The sequence below is a fragment of the Eretmochelys imbricata genome, chromosome 25 (genome assembly GCF_965152235.1).
Source record: "Eretmochelys imbricata isolate rEreImb1 chromosome 25, rEreImb1.hap1, whole genome shotgun sequence".
Taxonomy (NCBI): Eukaryota; Metazoa; Chordata; order Testudines; family Cheloniidae; genus Eretmochelys; species Eretmochelys imbricata.
In genome coordinates this window covers 2,236,718-2,259,397 of record NC_135596.1, presented here as the reverse complement: position 1 = coordinate 2,259,397, position 22,680 = coordinate 2,236,718, and the positions used below count along the sequence as shown (strand labels likewise).

Sequence of the window (22,680 nt, the reverse complement as noted above, 5' to 3'; positions counted from 1 at the left end):
GTAATTCTGTGGTGCCAGGGTGGAAGCTATGATCTAAAGCTGAGGATGCTGAATCATGCAACGTGTCTTTGGCATCAAGATAGCTGGCTTCTCCACCAGATAGATTGATGCTACATGGATTGGACCTGGAATCCCTTGCAAGGGAGACTTATGTGACTCATCTTCTCCCTCCTCAGCTCTGAGTGGGAGTGCTGGTGCCAGATGCTTCTTTGGAGCAGAAACAGCCCTGGGAGAAGGAAGCAAGCTCTGCTGTAGCCAAAATGCTCTATCTTGGGAACTGTGAGTGGCGCACAGAGGGGGCCAAGTTCCTTGCACTGTTATTGGTGGCAAGGGACAAAGGCGCAGAGTCCCAGCTCACTAGAGCGCTGAGGGATCTGGGCACCTTAGCTGAAGATCACTCTCGTCACAAACTGGGTTCCTGGTAATTTGAATCCAAAGTCACCTTCACGGACTGCTCTAAGAAGCACAGATTCATGTGGCAGCCGCGGCTTGTTGGATCCTGCTGGAAAAGGACATCCCATCGGTCACAGCTATGGCCTTCTGAGAGATCAGGCACCTTGCGTGGCCATCAGTAACTGACACAAGACTGCTCTAGGGGTTTAAAACCCAAAGCCTCTGCCTCATTAACAAGTTGGAAAACAGCCAGCCTTGGCGCCAACTATTCAGTCAAATGCAAGACTGAGAAAAAACTGCCAAGGTGGCAGACAGCTATCCTATTAACTATGAAAGTTCACTAAATTAGACTGACAATAGTCATTCGCAAGGGAGAAGGTTTCAGGGGAGAAGATTGCTATAGCAAGTGGGACAAACAGTGCTGTGTTCTGGCTCACTGCCATGGGTGGTAGGAAGGAATCAAGTGGCAGTCGGGGGACACACACTCATCTGAATGTCCTTGGGTGGGAGCCACAAAGACACTCAAGGCTCATGTGCAGCCCCAAGAGACACTGCTGACCAGACATGCATGAGGCATTCATATCACATGGATAATACTCAAAGAAATATTACATTTAACAACTAACACTCACCAAGACTCTCTCACTCATGTTCTGTCCAAATACAAATTTGTTGCTGGAAGCATCTGCATTGTTTGTTGAGTTCTCTAAACTGGAGAGAAATGTTTTCATTAATATAGTGCAAACAGATGTTTCCATAATCACTAAAATTGCAAGAACAAGGGAGGAATTATCACTGGTTTGAACTTGAGTTTTCTGTTAAATAAAACTATGAAACAAGTGTGTGTTTGATTAATTAGGATGCAACACTGAGCAACACAGCAATAACTGGTTATGGGACTTAATGTCCCCAAACACTTTCTCCTAGAATAAAGAAGTATTTTATCATAATTGGAGATTTTTTCTGAGTACTAGCCTCCAAATATCTATGTTTAAATTACACAATGAGAAATCTGACCATCACCTAGTGTATCCTAAGAGTCTATCCAGTATCAAAAGATCTAGCAAGATGCTTAGGGCCGTACTAAATTCACGGTCCATTTTGGTCAATTTTGTGGTCACAGGATTTTTAAAATAGTAAATTTCATGATTTCAAATATTTAAATCTGAAATTTCACAATGTTATAATTGTTGGAGTCCTGACCCAAAAAGGATCTGTGGGGGGTTGCAACATTATTGTAGGGGGGGTTACGGTACTGCTACCCTTACAGCGCTTGGCAGCCACCTTGGCAGTTTTTTCTCAGTCTTGCATTTGACTGAATAGTTGGCACCAAGGCTGGCTGTTTTCCAACTTGTTAATGAGACAGAGGCTTTGGGTTTTAAACCCCTAGAGCAGCGGTGCCTTCAGAGCTGGGTAGCTGGAGCGTGGCAGCGGCTGGCCTGGAGTCCAGCTCTGAAGGCAGAGCCGCTGTCTGCAACAGCAAAGTAGTAAGAATGGTATGGTATCATATTGCACTTCTGCCTACAAAGCTGGGCCCTCAGTCAGCAGGCACCATTCTCTGTCCACCCAGCTCTGAAGGCAGCAGTGCAGAAGAAAGGGTGGCATGGTAGGGTATGGTCCCTCTTACTTCTGTGCTGCTGCTGGCGGAATGCTGCCTTGAGAGCTGGGTGCTCGGCCAACAGCCGCCGCTCTCCGGCTGTCCAGCTCTGAAGGCAGTGCAGAAGTAAGGGTGGCAATACCACAACCCCCCTAAAATATCCTTGTGACCCCCCTTGTAACTCCCTTTTGGGTCAGGACTCCCAATTTGAGAAATGCTGGTCTCCCCTGTGAAATCTTAACAGTATATGGTAAAACCACACAAAAGACCAGATTTCACGCGCGGAGACTGCATTTCACATTGGTGACACACTTTTCATGGCCGTGAATTTGGTAGGGCCCTAAAGATGCTGTATTCAGGCACCTCCTACAGTCAAGAGCACTAGTTCCAGCTGACTGACCTGAGCCAGAATTGAAGGGCTACAGGTGAAGTCTGGCAAGCAGCATCACATATGTGCATGCCAACAAATGGCCTAATGACCCATGGCAAGTCTGCACTAGTGTAGCCTGGTTTTATTTTATCTTGGGTAACACAGATTGCAATGACAGGAATCTTTATTCTTGCATGAGAGGGCGCAAGGTGCTTGTGCAGCAGCGATGAACGCTGATGTTCAAAAGAATCTAATCTCATGTGCATGAAAAATGTGTGCTACAACAATGGGATCCACACTGACACATACTAGAAGAACTGTAAATACACAACATACATGCAGAGCCTTTTGCAGATAAAATGTTCACCATGAGACACAAGCTGTTCTCTGTTAAATGCAGATTGATATAACATATACACACAATAAGGTCAGGCCTGACAAAGCCCTGGCTGGGAAGATTTAATTGGGGATCGGTCCTGCTTTGAGCAGGGGGTTGGACTAGATGACCTTCTGAAGTCCCTTCCAACCCTGATATTCTATGATTCTATGAATAAAGCCTTTGAAGAAAAATCAGTCATGCAACCATCACTGTGTGTCCAAAGTCTGAAATACTAAGTCTGTTGCTCTGACCACAGTCAGGGCTCAAATCAGGGAGAAGGAATTGAATTCTCAAGCTCCACACCCACACACAAGCTCAGTTGTGCCACCTTGAGACATCACTCTCAGTAGATTGTGTAGTTGCCCAATCTAGATCACAAGTGTTTAATAGGGCCCTCAGTGAGTTCAGATACATACACATTAAGGCCAAGGCAGGTCCTGCTACCAGTCATGTGACAGCATCAAAATCTAATTATGTTTCTTCATGGCTGCCACAGAGTTTTCATGGTTGCAAAGAAAAACTTGAAAACATCACAGTTGCAGTGATGTTTGCTTCAGTCTGCAGACAATCTCCATTAGAGGAACCAGCAGCAGCCAGGAAGCAGCTGGGACCCATATCCACCACCAGAGTAGGGTGACCCCTGCTACTTTGGTCAGGAATATGGGAATCATCTGCTCTGTTCCTTCCCTTTGGGCCTTTTGCTCCACAGGTAGAATTGGAGGGTGTGGAAAGTGGTGATATTGTCAACCACCATCCACTGGTGGCACCAAATTGAGAGGTCACACATTTGCAGATTGTGCTGATCTTAAATATAAGATCATCCCTCTCCTTTCTTGCCTGTTTTGATCAGCAGTGAAATAACGAACAATGACGACTTTTAAATTATCACTGAGCATCTGAATCAACGTCCCATTAAAAGGAATATGGCATTTCACACATTTCAGAGTTATTTATAGATTTTAAAGACAGAAGGGAGCATATGATCATCTAGTCTGACCTCCAGAATAACACAGGCCACAGATTTCACCCCGTGGTTCCTGCATCAAACCCGTAACTTCTAGCTGAGCTAGAGTAGCTCTTGCAGAAAGACATTCAATACTGAATATGTCAAGTGATGGAGAATCCACAACATCCCTAAGTAAGTTGCTCCAGTGATCAGTTATTGAGAAAAATTTGCACTTTATTTCTCACCTGAATTCCTTCTTTCTAATTCCTTCCTCATTTAGAAAAACTACCAGTTAACTTGGGTTTCTTATCAACCAGCTTCATAGGTCTTGCGTCATGCATTCTTTTAGAGTTAATGGTTAAACTCAAGGGATGAAAGTGGTCTGGTTGTTAGCTGTCATAGGATAATCAGATCCATGCAGCCTGAACAGCTTTCTGAGTACATTCGATCCCTTCAGTGGAAGGGGGTCTTGGCAATACTTGGTGCCAGGTTCATTTCAAGCTCTCCGCAAATTCAGGCAGGCTGTATTTGTCATACTCTGCACCTCCCGAAGCTATCCTTTGCAACCATAAGAACTAATAATATACTGTATTTTTTAAAAAACAAAAAACTAGGAATCTGAAGAACAAGGCAGCAGCCTCAAGAAAGTGCTGGATACCAACCCAGTTCAAACAGAACCCTTCCTGTTGTAGACAGCAACACTACTATTAACGCTCTACATATACTACAGTAAAGTAAGTTGCTCTGAATTTATTTGCAGTCTTACTTGGAACTGATGTACTGCAGAAAGTAGTTTGTTGCCGATGGCGTTTCCGAGCTTGGAAGCCCAGCATTCTGTACATCAGCTGTTTCATCACTTTCATTTCCCAGCTACAAAAGAGATAGACATTTATACACAATTAACAATACCAAAACCAAGATCATCAGAACTATTGTCTCACAAAATATGTACCTTTGCTCATATACACTTAACAGTAAGACCAAAGTGTATTTCCCACTACAACAAATTTCTCCTTGTTGCAAGCTGCATTCCTATAAGAGTGCCAGTGTACTGAATTCATATATAGCTAAATTAAGAACCAGGGACACCTTCAAGCAGCATTGCAATTGCTTTTAAAACGGTATTGGTTTATACTCAAAAGCTTTTTCTCCCTCATTATTAAATCTATCACAGTTACGCACTTTTTGAGCTGTGTTGCTCCCACTGTAGTTCTGGCCAATCTCTCTCCTGTCAGGTTGTGTAGGAGCCACATACTCCCACTGGCCACACGCTCCCCGATATGCTTGCATAAACCCCCTCTCTTTAGGTTGTCAGTACCTCTTGTTAATCTAATTCAGTTAGTCTATATTTAGGCATAAGCCTGCTTCGCCCCAGGTCCTCTCTTCTTGCCCCTGCAACACCCTTGGAACCTGTACTGCATGGATTTGGCTTAAGCACATGGTTACCATTTTGTTGCCCTAATGTCCACAGTTTGCACAAATGTAGGATTTGCAAATACACTCTAGGTGGCTTCTTTAGAAAATAATGCCTTATATATGTATTCAAACAAAAGGAACTCATGATAGTTTGAAAGTTGAAATAGGAAGCTAATATGAAATGAAATTACTACTACATTTATATGCTTAATACTGTTCTGCTTATCCAGGAGATAGAATAAATGGTTACCTACCTAGGAATCTTTTCGTAACTGTTCTTTGAGATGTGTTGCTCATGTTGATTCCAAGTAGGTGTGCGCGTGCATAGTGGCCAGAAGTTTTCCCTTAGCGGTATCCGTCAGTTGGCTCTGGAGACCCCTGGAGTCACGCCTTCATGGCGCAATATAACGGACCCTGCCTCTTCAGTGTTTTCTTGCCAGCTGACTCCAACAGAGGGGTAGGTGGGTGGGTTTTGGAATGGACATGAGCAATACATCTCGAAGAACAACAGTTACAAAAAGGTAGGTAACCGTTTTTTCTTCGAGTGCTTGCTTGTGTCGACTCCAAGTAGTGCTTCCATTGTGTCGCAGATTGTAGCACCACTCTATCAAATGCGGCATCGTCCCTGGCTTACTGTGTAATCCAATAGTGTGCAGCAAAGGTGTGGATTGAAGAACATGTTGCAGCTCTACAGATTTCCTGGATCGGGACCTGCACCAGAAAGCTGCCGAGGATGTCTGCACCCTTGTGGAGTGTGCTGTCAGTGTGGGGGCAGGTATCTTTGCCAATTTGTAGCACGCTCAGATACAGGACATGATCCACGATGACATTCCCTTCATTCTGTCTGCTATTGCCAAGAAAAGCTGAGTTGTCTTTCAAAATGGTTTTATCCTTTCAATATAAAAAGCCAATGCCCATCTGACATCGAGGGAATGGAGCTTTTGCTCTCAGCTGCTGGTGTGCAGCTTTGGGTAGAAGACTGGAATAAAAATGTCCTGGTTTGAATGGAATTAAGAGACTACCTTCGGAAGGAAGGCTGGGGGAGGTCGAAGTTGGACCTTGTCCTTATAGAAGATCATGTATCGAAGACTGGATGTCAGGGACTTAAGTTCAGATACCCTCCTGGCTGAAGTTATAGCCACCAGGAACACTACTTTCCAGGAAAGGTAAAGTAGTGAACATGTTGGTAGGGGCTCAAATTGTTGGATCATATTAAAGAAGTTCTGTATTAAAATCACAAATGAGTTTGATTCCCCATAGTTTAAATTCCAGGGTATTACTAATTAAGAGGTCTCTTGGTTTTTGGTAGTTTCTCTCCCTCTATATGTGAAACTTGCAAGCTGCTAATTGTGTTAGTACATTCTAAGACAGAGTCTGTTCTCAAAGCAATTCACAGAGAGAGAGAGACTCAAAGCAATACTCTAACAACGGAAACAGCACCCAGAGACTCCCCGCCCTTTTGTTGTATTAACAATTGTGATTAAAATAGAGATAGAGGATGTATGTGGATGGATGCTTGGTGTGAACAATAACTGAATGATCAGGGAGGTGCCAGCCTAAGAATCCAGTGTCCATCGGCTGAAGAAGGCGTCAAGTGGAAATAACCAGAGGACTCCCAGAGGGCAGACTGGAATCCACCCAACAGCCTCAGGAATGGGAGAACCAAAGAACAAGATAACATCTAGCAGCACGGAGCCGTCAGGAATGTGCTATCTGCTGATTGATTCAGCAACAGCATGATGAAGCAATTCCCATAGACTGGCATAGGAAGAAATTCCTATAAAAATAGACTCTAAAAAGTGAGAACTTTGGGGTCTGATTCTGTAAACCAACTTCCAGGAGCATCAGATGAGCATCTGACAAGGCCCTGCTCCCTCCTCATGTCCAGGCCACCTGGCCAGTGGCTTGGCATGAGCAACTCTAAGGCTGGTAACTATGATAACAACCTTGCAGAATCTCTGTGTGTGTGTTTGTATGAATGAATGTGTGAATAAATATGAGATTGAATGGAATGTTATAGCTATAACTAACTGCTTACTATGATAACAACCTTGCAGAATCTGAGTGTGTGCGTGTGAATGAATGTGTGAATAAATATGAGATTGAATGGAATGTTATAGCTGTAACTAACTGCTTACTATGATTCGTTCTGTATTCACAATAAATGTGGTATTTTGCCTTTTTCCCTTTAATAAGATCCTGCTGGTTTTTAATTTATCGGTATAACAAAATGTGGTCCCATTAGTCTAGAGAGCACCAGGTTCAGATCTCATGCAGGGATCGGTTGTTGCACTTGAGGGTATAACCTATCTAGTCCTTTAAGAAAATGGCTGATAATAGGGTTAACGAAGACTGATTGGCCAGCAGCGCCTGGGTGGAACACTGAAATCACAGCCAGGTGAACTTTTATTGACGACACTGACAGACCTTGCTGCTTGAGGTGTAACAGATAGTCCAAGATGACGGATATTGACTGTACAGGTGGAGTGCCCCTTTGCATTGACCAATCTGAGAATCTTTTCTGCTTAGCTATGTACGTGGCCCTAGTGGATGGTTTCTTGCTACCAAGGAGGACCTCTCTAACAGATCCTGAGCAAGCCAACTCCAAAAGGGTTTAGCCATGGAGCTTCCATGCCATGAGATGGAGACACTTGAGATTAGGATGCTGAAGGTGGCTGTGGTCCTGAGTGATCAAGTCGGGACTAGGGGCAGGCTGATTGGGGTCTCCACCGACAGGTCTCGGAGTGTGGTACAACAGTGCTGATGAGGTCAGGCTGGCACTGTCAATATCAGACAACCCTTCCCTTCTGACCTTCTGGACAACTTTGTGAACGAGTGGGATGGGTGGAAATGCATAGAACGAATGGTCCTTCCAGGGAAGGAGGAATTGTCTGCAATCGAGCCTAAGCTGTGATTCAGGAAGGAGCAAAACTGCAAAAAACACCCCCTGTTATGACTTGTTGCGAACAAGTCTGTATGGGGAATTCCCCATCACTGGAAGGTGCTGTTCAGGATGTCTGGGGGAATGGACCACTCGTGGTTGTGGAAAGACCTGCTGAGATGGTCTGTCAACTTGTTCTGGGATCCCAGAAGGCAAGATGCCTCTAGGTGTATCAAGTGTGTTATGCAGAAGTCTCACAGCTTGAGGGCTTCCTGGCATAGGGTAGAGGAGCATGCTCTACCCTGTGTGTTTACATAAGATATCATTGTTGTATTGTCCGTCATGACCGATACATATTTTCCTTCCAGATGGGCTTGGAAGGTCTGGCAGCCCAGGTATACTGCTCTTAGCTCTCTGATGTTGATGTGAAGCGAGAGCTCCACTTGGCACCAGAGGCCTTGAGTCCAGAGCCTCTCTAGATGCGCTCCCCACCCCATCACTGATGCATCTGTAAATAGAGACAGCAAGGGTTGAGGTCTGGAGAAGGGCACTCTTGTGCAGACCGTCTGAGGATTGAGCAACCACAGGAGAGTCTCAATGGCCAGTGGGGGAAGTGCAACTACCTTGCCCAAGCAGTTTCAGCTTGGGCGATACACTGGTATCAGCCAAGACTAGAGAGGCCTGAGCCGCAGCCTTGCATGCTGTACTACATATGTACAGGCAGCCATGTGCCCCAGAAGCTTCAGGCAGTTCTGTGCCATGGTGGTGGGGTATCGTCTGGGGTCCTCTATGATGGAGCATAAAGCCTGGAAACGAGACTCTAGTAGGAATGCTCAGGCTTGTCTTGAATCTAGAACTGCCCCTATGAATTCCGAGTGGGAGCGAAGGTTGCCTTTTTACATTTACCAGCAGGCCTAACCTGTCAAAAATTGATTTTATTAGGTTTGTGTGTGCCTCTACCTGAGCCCTGCTGCGGCTCTTGATCAACCAGTTGTCGAGGTTTGGAAACTCCTGTACCCCCTGGTTCCCCAGGAAAGCTGCGACGACTGCCATGTACTTGGTGAACATGCGACGGGCCACTGACAGGCCAAAGGGGAGAACTGGTGTGGCAGCATAGCTGGCTTGCCCCCGGATGGTACTGGGGAGTGGTGCTGGGGCAAAGGAGGCCGGTGCAGTACCATAGCTGGCTTCCCTCAGGATGGTTCCAGGAGTCTTTGTGGTGCCGGCGCTTTCGGGCCCAGTGCACACTGTCGCCTGGTGGGAGATGGCAACACCACGAAGGCTATTAGTTCCCTAGCTGCCTCAAAAGTTTCAGGCCTGGAGAGCAGCTCCAGTGTCTCTCCACAGCTCTCCCGAGGAGGGGAGTCCATTGGCACCAAACTTGACTGGTCTCTCACTGGGGTCTGAGACACTGGTGCCATGCTGGATAGTGCAGAGCTTGAGTGGCTTGGTGCAGGTCCCACTCCGCTCAAGTTCTTTTGTGGTACTGGCCTCGATGTGGATGAGCACCCCCTGTCAGTTTTCTTCTGCTTCTTGCGCGGCACCGGTGACTGGGAGCAGTGCTGTGAGCAGAGCCTCTATGTACCGGAGAGCCCTGCTGGTGTTGAGAATCTGTAGACTTAGTCCTTTTTTGGTGTAAAGGTCTCCCTCGTCAATGCCAGTGCAACTTTGCACCATTACGGACGTGCTGGGTGCCAGTTCAGCTGAACTTGGCTCTAAGTGGGGACAAAGGGCTGTCTCCACCACGAGGAACTTCAGCCTCTGATCCCTCTCCTTTTGAGCTCTGGAACGAAATCCCCTGCAGATCTTGCAGCGCCCCTATTGATGGGATCCTTCCAGACACTTAAAACAAGAAGTGTGAGGGTCGCTCTTGGGCAAGGCTTATTGGAAGCCGTGCACAGTTTAAACCCTGGAGACTGAGGCATGTCCAGTCCTACGACAGGAAAGAAGTACACTAAAGTACTACACTAAACTAAATATATATACCCAGGTTGACTAACAAACTATATAAAGGGAGAAAACGGTAAGACCACTATGGCAGCACTTGCAGATGCAAGAGAGATACACTCCAGTCAACCGCCACAGATGGTAAGAAGGAACTGAAGAGGCCGGGGGGGTTGGCAAGACCCTATATGCACCACCAGGAAGGCGCGATTCCAGGGGGCTCCAGAGCCAACCAATGTATACCGCTAGGGGAAAATCTTCTGGTGACTGTGCACGTAGCATGCACACACCTATTTGGAATCAACATGAGCAAGCACTCAAAGAACAACAAACTAGAATTACAGGAGTTTTCAAATACACACCCCATCACACACACAAAAAGAGAACGAACTCTGGGCATTTTAAGCCCAAGCCATCACTTTGTTCCCAGGACTCAGAAGCCAGCTTTTTATACTGGATGTTTTCACTTTAAAGTTTTCACCTGGAGTAGCTACTTTCATTTAAATTCAATCACATAATCTTTGTTTTTCTGATTAAATATATACCTTAACTCTGTCTCTTAAGTTTTGCCCAAATACAAATGCTTGCTGTGCATTGTGCTCTGATTTCTCGCCATTTTCATCCTCTGAAGTATTGTGAGACTCATTTTTCTGACATTCTCTGACCTAAAGGGAAAAAAAAGGAGAAAAATTAAGCCTAGAGAAATTAGATCAGTTTGTTGAATAACATTTTTTGTTAAAAACTATACTTTTTCCTTTCCAATAATTTTCATTAATGCTATGCACTCGGAACAAGGGGTGTTCCAAAGAGGATGGAGCTAGGCTGTTCTCAGTGGTGGTAGATGACAGAACAAGGAGCAATGGTTTCAAGTTGCAGTGCGGGATGTCTAGGTTGGATATTAGGAAAAACTATTTCACTAGGAGGGTGGTGAAGCACTGGAATGGGTTACCTAGGGAGGTGGTGGAATCTCCATCCTTTGAGGTTTTTAAGGCCCGGCTTGACAAAGCCCTGGCTGGGATGATTTAGTTGGAGTTGGTCCTGCTTTGAGCAGGGGGTTGAACTAGATGGCCTCCTGAGGTCTCTTTGAACCCTAATCTTCTATGATTCTACGAACATGTCAATGTTACTATAAAATTTGTCTATGGATAATGATAGGAAAAACCCACAATAAATCAGCAATTAATGTAAGAACATTAGAACGGCCATACTGGGTCAGACTAATGGTCCATCTAAGCCCAGTATCCTGTCTTCCAACAGAGGCTGGTGCCAGATGCTTCAGAGGGACAAAACAAAAAAAAAAACAGAAAAAGTTTTTCTCTCCTGCTGATAATAGCTCATCTTAATTCATTAGCCTCTTACAGTTTGTATGGCAACTTCCACCTTCTCTGTATATCTATATCTATCTATATGTTCCATTCTATGCATCCGATGAAGTGGGCTGTAGCCCGCAAAAGCTTATGCTCTAATAAATTTGTTAGTCTCTAAGGTGCCACAAGTACTCCTGTTCTTTTTGCGGATACAGACTAACACGGCTGCTACTCTGAAAACAGGGCAGTGTATCAAATGATCCATCCCCTGTGATCCAGTCCCAGCTTCTGGCAGTCAGATGTTTAGGGACACCCAGAGCATGGGGCTACATCCCTGACCATCTTGGCTAATAGCCACTGATGGATCTATCCTCCATGAACAATGGGACCCCAATACAAATATTGACTGGACCAGATAGAATAGTTCATCTAGAGAACCACTGATAACATAAGCGGATAACGAAGAGCAAATACTTCACAGAATGGAGACAACTAGACACCTATTAGACCTATATGCATTACAGTTTCTTTATAACTGCAATGTTCCAGATACATTCACAAAGATCATTTCTAAAGAGAATAATTGCAAGGTTCCGCTTACTTGCAGGCTGTTTTTTTTCTTTAGACGATATCAACAAGTGGCCAAAAACATAGGGGATAGAGTTGGAATTATGATGCCTGTTAACACACACACACACACACACACACACACACACACTCACTCACTCACTCTGCAAGCTCCCGGTCTCAAGGCTGCTTAAAATTTCCCATTATAAGCCCTTGCTTTCAGTTGTGTATACATTTATCAAACTTTAAGCCATCGGGCTGAAATTTTCCATGTCTGCTCTCTGCCCTGGACATATTTTTTGCAAAGCTTCAGTGAAAATGATTAAGTCACTTCCACTGTCTAGGTGACTCAGCTCAGAAACTTCCTCCTCCCTTGGGAGTCAATGAAAGGAGCATTTGGCTGGTTTCAGTGGCTCATTTCCTGCCCCACTTCTCTCAGCCTTTGCCACTACACTACTTTCCAGGCTGCTAGCTCGCTATCCTGGACTTCTAGTTCCCTCTGCTTCCTGGCTGCAGGCCAGATTTTCAGCTCTATGTTGTTGACCCCCTGCTGTCTGGCTCCATGGAACAGTGCAGGAAACAGGCACTGGAATACAACTAGCTCCAAGTTTAGTGAAGTCCATGGCAAAATACTATAGCATCTTGGGAAAATGCCAAATTCTACAACTATGGAAATGGAATCCACAGGGTCCTGACTGAGATGAATGGGGCAGTTCACATCTTTCAGAGCTATTGTTTCCAGCAGACTCACTGCATCTGTTAACCTTGAAAACATGAACAGAGGACATTTCCACAGCCATGTGAGGTAGAAGCATGATTTTTTTTAATGGAAGTTCAGATTCTGGAGCACAATTCTGTGGCAAGCAGGAGTGCAAGTTGGGTGGTACCCGCCAGTACGCAGTACTGGCAAGAGCATTTTAGCAGATACGGGGTACCGGAAAGACTTGGGGCTAGGTGTCGTCCCCCCCGGATGGGGTGGGGCTGTGCTCTGCTCCTTAAAGGAGCAGAAAGCAGCTAGGGAAGGCATTCATTCTTTAAATGGCTTTAACAGCACAATACATATGCTAACAAACTTAAACAAAGGCTTTGTTTAAAGTTTCTTATCACATGTATTGTGTTGTTACATTGGTCAGGAGTCCTCAACAGGGGAGAGGTGGGGGGGACGGAAGGTGTTTAAACAGTATTTTTTATTCTGTTTCTCCCCATTGGTCTGAATTATCCATGACATCCATACTGCATCACATCAAATCCAAATCATTAGAGAAATGCCTCTGCTTGCACTGACCAGAAGATGTTTGGATTCTGATGTCGGCCCAGTTTTGCAGTCTGATGGGAATCAAGTGTTGTCCCCAGTGTACCAAGAATTCTTCTTTGCAGCCAAACTAGTCTAACATGCATTTTGCTAACTAGAACTGGAGCAGCAAAACAAAGAAAACAAATGCCTCCTTTTCCAGCTTTGTGGGTGAGAAAACTATAAGTGAAGATTAGAATGCCAGACGCTGATGGCCTTAAACTAGCTGCCTCAGGAATCTGCCAGGAACCTCGCTGAAAATATGTTCCTCATCTTATCACACATCTGCCCACCTTTATTTGAATGAAGCTCCTTCTGATCTGACCCCTCAGGCATTGTCAATTTCATCCAGAACAATTTACGAACTTGGAACCTAATCATGTAAACCCTTAATCATTTGATCAATCCCATTGAAGACAATGGGACTACTTGCATGACTATGGACCACTTTTGTGGACTGGTAAGAGTTTCAGGAGTCTGTTCTGTTCCTAGAAAGGAAGTTGAATCCCCCATTCAAATGCAATGTTTGGGTACAATACCATAAAGCAGTTTAGGATACAGTTCTACTTAAAATTTGTCTTTTAATATGTCATACATATGCTGAAATGGCTTCTCACCCAACTCCCATATTCCATATAAACCGACTGAATACTACATATGTGGGGGGAAAGTGAGTAGTTAAGCATGTTGACGTTTGTATTACAAAGCGGGATGTTGGAGGGGATGGGGAGAGTGTGGGGGCAGGGCAGGAGTCACATGGAAGGTCACATGCCCCCCCTTGTGTCCCTCCCATGAGCGCAGTACTGGCAAGAAATTATTTCTACTTGCACCACTGCTGGCAAGGGGTGAACTTCACAGCCACAAGACACACTGCCACAGAGGGGGACACAATCTAATTACATTTTACATACTATTTGTTCTACAGACCCCCTCAATTAAGGATACAGGATGGACACTGAATGAGGCACAACATGGCAAGAAGAAATAGGATACTCTCTTATATTTAAGGTACTGAACTGAGACACAGGAGAGCTAGTTCTATTCCTGGCTCTACTACAGATTTTGTACATGATGTTGGATAAGATTATCAATGTATATGCACGGAGGGCCAAATTAAGGTTGCACTGACAACCTTTATTCTGGCATTTTTAACATCTGAGTGCTTATCTTTGCAATCTTAAAGTTCTGGTAACATGTTTCTCAGGGAGTCATGGGTAAAATATTTTGTTCAGCTACAGAATCAGGCTGGAGGTAGAGGCAAGACAGATGGAATATTGGGAATGCCCTACCTTAAAAAGGAAAAGCTGGTTGTGGACTTAGCCAATGGATTTTTATGGACAAATAATGGGAATTCAGTATACCTATTTATGTTATAAATCTCATAGACAGCTGTACAGCAATTAAGGCCCCGGAAGGAGGGCAGGTAAACAACTGGGATCCATGGGTGGAAAGGTTCCCTGGGGTATAGGCCAAAAATAAATTGGAATGCAGGAAAATTGGTGCAGAAGTCTTGATATGAGGACCTGATCCCTCCCCACAGTGCCAATATAAATATCCCCAAGAGGCGGAGGAATAAAAGTAACCATAGAAAGTTTGTTTGAAGGCAGCAATATTAGACAAATGGCCAGTACCAACAATGCCCCTGTTTGGCCTGTACCTGAGGGGTATGGGATGACTTGAACAAGGACAGTGGATTTTAGAGCATTGAATGCAGTGACTTCAGCCTCTGCTCTAGTGGTGGCTAAATACCAAGAACGAGTTGCCACAGTAGCAGCCACAGCATAGTGGTTTTCAGTGATAGATTTAACGAACGCTTTCTTTCCCATTCCCTAATTTGGTTTCACCTATAGGGGATAGCAATTCTGTTTCACAAGAATGCCCCAGGGTTTCATAACATACCTGCACTTTGTCACACCCATGTGGTCAAAATGTGGGAAAAATTGGCACCTGGAGACCAAAAGAAGGTAGCGTCCTATGTTGATGACATATGTGCGCATGGAATTGACCGAGGGTAGGTCAATAGACTCACTGAAAATGTGGTAAGGATTATCCAAGAAACCAGATTTAAGGCTAGCAGAGCCAAGGCCCAATTGGCACTGAAAGAGGTAAAATATTTAGGGGTTATATTGGAAAAGGAGGGATGAACCCCAGATGCACAATGGGTGGAACTGATTGGGAAACTTCCAGCCCCCCCGATATAACATCATTAAGTGCTCTGTTAGGAACTTTGAATTTCTCAAGAGATTTTATTTAAATGTATGCTGCCAAAAGTCACCCACTGTATTTTCTTCTAAAGAAAGGGTGGCAATGGGCATGGGGGCCTGATCAGGCAATAACGTTACTGATCCTGAAAGAGGATCTAGCCCAGCCCTAGTATACCCAAAAGTGAAGGAGCCATTTATCCTACAATTGGTACTGACGTAGCACTGGGAGCAATGCTGTTGCAGAAACAAAGCACGAGAAAGTTACAACCCATTGCTTATGGATGTAAAATGCTAAGCAGTGTGGAGCAAGCTTTTTCACAAGGGGTAAAACTGTTTAGCCCTAGTACGGGCCTTGCAGCACTGGGAATACGTGATTGGGGGATCCTAAATCACAGTACAAACAACATATTCTCCACTGAAGTATAATGTATCAGGAAAAGCCCAGGAGGTACAGATAGTCAATCCTCGGTTGGCACAATGGACTTTTGCCCACATAAACTGGGGGATAATAGTAGAAAAAGGAAAAATACTATCCTCTGTACCATACGGATTAATAGTGCAAGGACAAGAACATGAGTCCCCTCTGCTCCCATAAAAGGAGAGAGTAGCCAGTAAAGTCAGGACTCACCCTACAGAGAGCATAGAAAGGAAACATGCAAATTTCGTTTGTGAATAGGTCCAGCTATTACAGTGAAGGGAGAGCTAAGACAGGATTTGGTGCTGTAAAAAGGTTAATACTAACCAGGAATTAAAGGGACCAGTAAAACCACACTCAGCACAGGCTGCTGAAGTGGTGACAGTCCTAAAGGTGTCACAGACAGCGGATTGAGATGCCACACTGGCAATATTCACTCATTTGGATTGGGTATGCAGAGCAGAGTGGTTTAGTTACCCACCTGGGCAGCTAGGGATATGTGCATAGGAGATAGAAAGCCAGCAGCTCATGAACACCACCTGGAATAAGTGACGGCCTTAATCAAGGATAGAGAGGGAGATACTTATGTTAAAGCACATCAGAAACTGAGAAGTGAGGAAGGAGATTGGAATAACAGAGCAAATATGTTAACCAAACAAGGGGCTCTGCTCACACATTGTGAAGAAAAGGAGGTAATCAGTGTAGTAACTAGAGTGCACAAACAGGTAGTAAGCCCAGAGATGTTGGATTTGCAAGCCATACAGGAAGGAGACAAGGAGATGGAACAGATCCTGGAGCAGAAAACAATCAAAGGGAAAGGGTACATAAACAAAGACCTGGATGGTTTGGACCTCAGGGAACAGCCCAAAAGATGGTTAGTGCCTAAACAAGTAAGGACTGAATTAATTCAATATGTGCATTAGCGATGGTATTTTGGGGTGGACAAAACAGTAGAAAGGGTCAAAGATACAGGTTGGTGGCCCACACTTAGGGAAGATATAAAACAGTGGTGTAATAATTGTCTGCAGTGTGTAGTGGTCAATGCTGATTCAAAAGATACGGAAGGGTCCTATCACCCACTAAAGTATTGAGGGCCCATGGGCCTGGTTACAAGTCTATTACACATGACCTTTTCCAGTCACCCAAACAAAATAAGTATTGTTTGATAATTGGAGACCCATTTACAAAATGGATAGAAGCGATTCCACAAAGATTAACACAGCTCTAACTACAGCCCAAGAATTGTTTAATGTAGTGTTTAGTCAATGGGGATTTCCTAAGAAAACTGATTCGGACCAAGGGTCACACTTCATTGGGGGAAGCTATGAAAGAACTGTGTGAAATACTGGAATTCAAACAAAGATTCCATATTGCGGGCCACTCTCAATCCTCAGGACAGGTAGAACGAACCAATCGAACTTTAAAGGATGCTTTGAGGAAAATGCTTAAAGAAAATGAAAAAGATTGGGATGAACCATTGTTCATAACCTTTAACCTTAAGGTCTGTTCCAGCGAGCCATGGTTATACCCGCTTTGTAGCAACAAAGGGACATGAGGACACCTGAACATTGGAGGCTAGCTGTAGATATCCCAGATGGGTAGCAGCCCAAAGTATTAAATGGTCAATGGATTCAGGCCCTAACAGAAAAACTACCAGGAATCCACAACAAAATAGCAAAACAACTGTGTATTAATATTTTAAAAAATGAATAAAAGACTGGGCTGGATAAAGAATACTATCAAATGGAATGCTGGAGACCAAGTAATGTATCATAAATTTGCAGAGAAGGACCATTCTCTGGGGATGAAATGGGAAGGTCCAGTGACCATTGTAGAAAAAGCCAGCCCAACAGTATATCAGGTAGAAATTTGGGCAAGCAAACAAAACAAGGCATAGTTCAAATGGTTCCATTCCTCAGTTGAAATCAGGGAAAGGGTGTTTTAAGCCATAATCTGTCCCCACCAGGGGCTAGAAAATATTTTTGTTTTTCAGACAGTGTACAGGCAAGCTGGCACCAGCAGAACAACTGAGAACACCATGGGCCTACTGTTGTGACAAAGACTGCGTTGTGTGTTTTGGGTTGTTAAATACATGCCTGAGTTAAAGTACAGCCAGTTAAAAATACAATACACATTATATTCAAATGTAATGCCTATAACAATAGGAATAATTTTAACTGTTGTAAAGACATTGCTTGGGCATGCCCATTACATAAGAACGGCCAAACTGGGTCAGACCAAAGTCCATCTAGACCAGTATTCTCTCTTCCAGCAGTGCCCAATGCCAGGTGCCCCAGAGGGAATGAACAGAACAGGTAGTCATCAAGTGATTCATCCCATCGCCCATTCCCAGCTTTTGGCGAACAGAGACTAGGGACACCATCCCTGCCCATCCTGGCTAATGGTCATTAATTGACCTATCCTCCATGAATTTATCTAGTTCTTTTTTTTAAACTTTGTTATAGTCTTGGCCTTCACAACATCCTCTGACAAAGAGTTCCACAAGTTGACTGCATTGTGTGAAAAAATACTCACTTTTGATTGTTTTAAACCTGCTGCCTATTAACTGAATTTGGTGACCCCTAGTTCTTTTGTTATGAGAAGGTGTAAAAACACTTCCTTATTTACTTTCTCCATACTAGTCATTATTTTATAGACCTCTATCATATCCCCCCTTTTTCATCTCTTTTCCAAGATGAAAATAATAATCCCTTATTATTCTCGCCTCATATGGAAGCTGTTCCATAACCCTAATCATTTTTGTTGCCCTTTTCCGAAACTTTTCCAATTCTAATGCATCTTTTTTGAAATGGGGCGACCACATCTGCATGCAGTATTCAAGGTGTGGAATACCATGGATTTATATAGAGGCAATATGATTATTCTGTCTTATCTATCCCTTTCTTAATGATACCCAACATTCTGTTCACTTTTTTGATTGCCGCTGCACTTTGAGTGGATGTTTTCAGAGAACTATCCACAACTACTCAGAGATCTCTTCCTTGAGTGGTAACAGCTAATTTAGACCCCATCATTTTATATGAATAGTTGGGATTATGTTTTCCAATGTGCATTACTTAGCATTTATCAACATTGAATTTCATCTGCCATTTTGTTGCCCAGTGACCCAGTTTTGTGAGATCCTTTTCTAGCTCTTTGCCACCTCACTGTTTACCCCTTTTTCCAGATCATTTATGAATATGTTGAATAGGACTGGGCTCAGTACAGAGTCCTAGAGAAAACCACTATTTACCTCTCTCCACTCTGAAAACTGACCACTGATTCCTACCCTTTGTTTCCTATCTTTTAACCAGTTACTGAACCAAGAGAGGACCTTCCCTCTTATCCCATGACAGCTTACTTTGTGTAAAAGCCTTTGGTGAGGGACCTTGTCAAAGGATTTCTGAAAATCTAAGTACACTAGATCCACTGGATCCCCCTTGTCCACATAGAATCATAGGATATCAGAGTTGGAAGGGACCTCAGGAAGTCATCTAGTCCAACCCCCTGCTCAAAGCAGGACTAATCCACAATTAAATCATCCCAGCCAGGGCTTTGTCAACCTTGACCTTAAAAACCTCTAAGGAAGGAGATTCCACCACCTCCCTAGGTAACCCATTCCAGTGTTTCACCACCCTCCTAGTGAAAAAGGTTTTCCTAATATCCAACCTAGACCTCCCCCACTGCAACTTGAGACCGTTACTCCTCATTCTGTCATCTGCTCCCACTGAGAACAGTCTAGATCCATCCTCTTTGGAACCCCCTTTCAGGTAGTTGAAAGCAGCTATCAAATCCCCCCTCATTCTTCTCTTCTGCATACTAAATAATCCCAGTCCCCTCAGCCTCTCCTCATAAATCATCTACTCCAGCTCCCTAATCATTTTTGTTGCCCTCCACTGGACTCTCTCCAGTTTTCCCACATCCTTCTTGTAGTGTGGGGCCCAAAACTGGACACAGTACTCCAGGTGTGGCCTCATCAGTGCCGAATAGAAGGGAATAATCACTTCCCTCAATCTGCTCCTACTAATACGGCCCAATATGCCATTAGCCTTCTTGGCAACAAGTGCACACTGTTGACTCATATCCAGCTTCTTGTCCACTGTAAGCCCTACATCCTTTTCTGCAGAACTGCTGAGCCAGTCAGGCCCCAGTGCATGGGATTCTTCCTTGCTAAGTGCAGGACTCTGCACTTGTCCTTATTAAACCTCATCAGATTTCTTTTGGCCCAATCCTCCAATTAGTCCAGGTCACTCTGGACACTATCCCTACCCTCCATTGTATCTACCTCCCCCCCAGCTTAGTGTCATCTGCAAACTTGCTGAGGGTGCAACTTGTCCCATCATCCAGATCATTAATAAAGATGTTGAATAAAACCGGTCCCAAGACCAACCCATGGAGCACTCCGCTTGATACCGGCTGCCAACTAGACATCGAGCCATTGAACACTAGCCGCTGAGCCCGATAATCTAGCCAGCTTTCTATCTATTTTATAGTCCAATCATCCAGCCCATACTTCTTTAACTTGCTGGAAAGAATATTGTGGGAGACTGTATCAAAAGCTTTGCTAAAGTCAAGATATATCACATCCACTGCTTTCCCCATATCCACAGAGCCAGTTATCTCATCATACAAGGCAATCAGGTTGGTCAGGCATGACTTGCCCTTGGTGAATCCATGCTGACTGTTCCTGATCACTTTCCTCTCCTCCAAGTGCTTCAAAAGTGCTTCTCTGAGAACCTGCTCCATGATTTTCCCAGGACCTGAAGTGAGGCTAACTGGTCTGTAGTTCCCCAGGTTCTCTTTTTTCCCTTTTTTAAAGATGGGTACTATATTTGTCTTTTTCCAATCATCCGGGACCTCCCCCCATCGCCACCAATTTTCATAGATAATTGCCAATGGCTCTGCAATCACATCAGCCAACTCCCTCAGCACCCTTGGATGCATTAGATCTGGACCAATGGACTTGTGCAAGTCCAGCCTTTCTAAATAGTCCTTAACCTGTTCTTTCACCACTGAGGGCTGCTCACCTCCTCTCCATACTGTCTTGCCCAGTGCAGCAGCCTTGGAGCTGACCTCTGTGAAGACCAAGGCAAAAAAAGCATTGAGTACATTCGCTTTTTCCACATCCTCTGTCACTAGGTTGCCTGCCCCATTCAGTAAGGGTCCCACACTTTCCTTGACCACCTTCTTGTTGCTAATATACCTGTAGAAACCCTGTGTATGAATACACAGAGTCCATATCGAAGAACTCTGGTTATGTAAATGATCTATGTTTCTTTTTGGAGTGTCCTCAGCATATTCCCACTCTTGGGATAGCTTGGCAAGCAGTATTCCAAGAATGGAGGGGGGGACAAGAAGTCCAAATTAAACAAGGATTGAAGTATCACTCTGCCATCAGATCTGGCTGCAAATTTAACACACAGTGTTTACTGAAAGTGTGAAGTGAACCTCAAGTGTCAGCTTTAAATATTTCAACTGCTCTTGTAGAGTGAGTTCTAGGCCTGGTTTACACTTAAAAATTCAACTGACCTAGCTACATTGCTCAGGGCTGTGAAAAATTTCATGCGGAGTGCCATAGCTATGTCAACTTTATCCCCAGTGTAGATGCAACTAGATCAAAAGAAGATTTAGCTACCACCTCTCAGAGAGGTGGATAAACTACATGGATGGGAAAAGCCCTTCTGTCAATGTAGGAAACATAGCCATAGCACCACAGCAGTACCACTGTAACACTTGTTGTATAGACATAGTCTAAGACCAGGAGGAGGAGGGAGACGAAATCTTATAACTCTCCTCTACACACTGTCTGAGCCATCTAGACTCAGGCTAGAACTGGGCAGAAACAACTAGGCCCTTACCATGCTCAACATAGAAAATAATTTGGGAGAACCCCTAAAGTCTTTAGTTCTGTGCAGGTAATACAATACAACTCTTTTTGCATTTAAAACATGCAGTGTGGGCTGATCGTTATGTGCCTGGCATCCAAGAAAGAACACTGGTAAAATTAATATTAATTAACTTGAAAATCTTAAATTACTTCATGAAGAAATCAGGGGTGAAGTCTTCATGAAAAACCACATGAGGGTCAGCCATCAAAGCATGTATTTCACTAATCCTTCTAGCAGATGTGATTGCTATTATAAAAACTGTTTTTATGGACAGGTGAAATAAAGAACACCTTGAGAGAGGTTCAAACTAAGGGGACATAAGTTGTTTTAATATTAAGTTTAAATACCATAGAAAAACTGGGTTTTCTACTGGCAGATCCAAACTCAATAAACCTTTCAACTGAGTTGTGTGAGAAAACAGATTTACCATCAATATGTATATGAAAAGCTGTTACCGCTAATCAGTGGATTTAAAGCAAGGAGGTAGCTACACCCATAATTTTCAGGTGAAACAAATATTCTATAATATACTGATTAGGAGTCGAGACTGGATCAACGCTTTTATCAGACGGCCATAAAACAAACCTTTCCTATTTCAAGGTCATAATATTTTCTACTGGATGGTTTCCTAGAATTAAAAACACATTGCACCTCAATAGAACAAGACTTCTAAATCAGTTAAAGTACTGCTGCCCAAGCCATTAGATGCAATGACTGGAAGCTGGATGAAAGACTCTCCCCTCCCTGCTGGGAAAATAGGTCCACTGTCACCAGTAGCATCTTATAATTCCCTTTGAACAGGAGAAGTAAGTCGATATACATTGTTGTCTTGGACAGAACTGGAGCAATTCTGAATAATTTTGGTCGCGTCCTGGTTTACCTGCTTTACTACCTTTAACGTTAGTGGGAAAGGGGAAAAACTCAGACAGTACAACTATTGCCCAACTGAGGAATGCACCTGTCACTGACTGTGAGCTCACTCTTAAATAGGGACACTTGCTATGGACTCTGGTGGCAAAAAAACAAATGTCTAGGAAGCGACATAGGTTGAAAATGTTCTCAGCCACCGAATCCTTTACTCA

The 22,680-nt window shown here is 44.0% G+C and overlaps 1 protein-coding gene across 5 annotated transcripts in view; it reads right to left on the bottom strand.

The window, feature by feature from the left end:
• Positions 1-22,680, bottom strand: part of RANBP3 (RAN binding protein 3) — a 179,739-nt gene that overhangs the window by 44,788 nt on the left and 112,271 nt on the right. For all 5 annotated transcript variants that reach the window (XM_077842045.1, XM_077842046.1, XM_077842043.1 and 2 more), the window contains 3 exons: positions 10,472-10,591; positions 4,452-4,555; positions 1,026-1,104 (listed from right to left, as the gene is read on the bottom strand). In XM_077842045.1, coding sequence (XP_077698171.1) covers positions 1,026-1,104; positions 4,452-4,555; positions 10,472-10,591 — 303 coding nt within the window. The remainder of the gene's footprint in view (positions 1-1,025; positions 1,105-4,451; positions 4,556-10,471; positions 10,592-22,680) is intronic.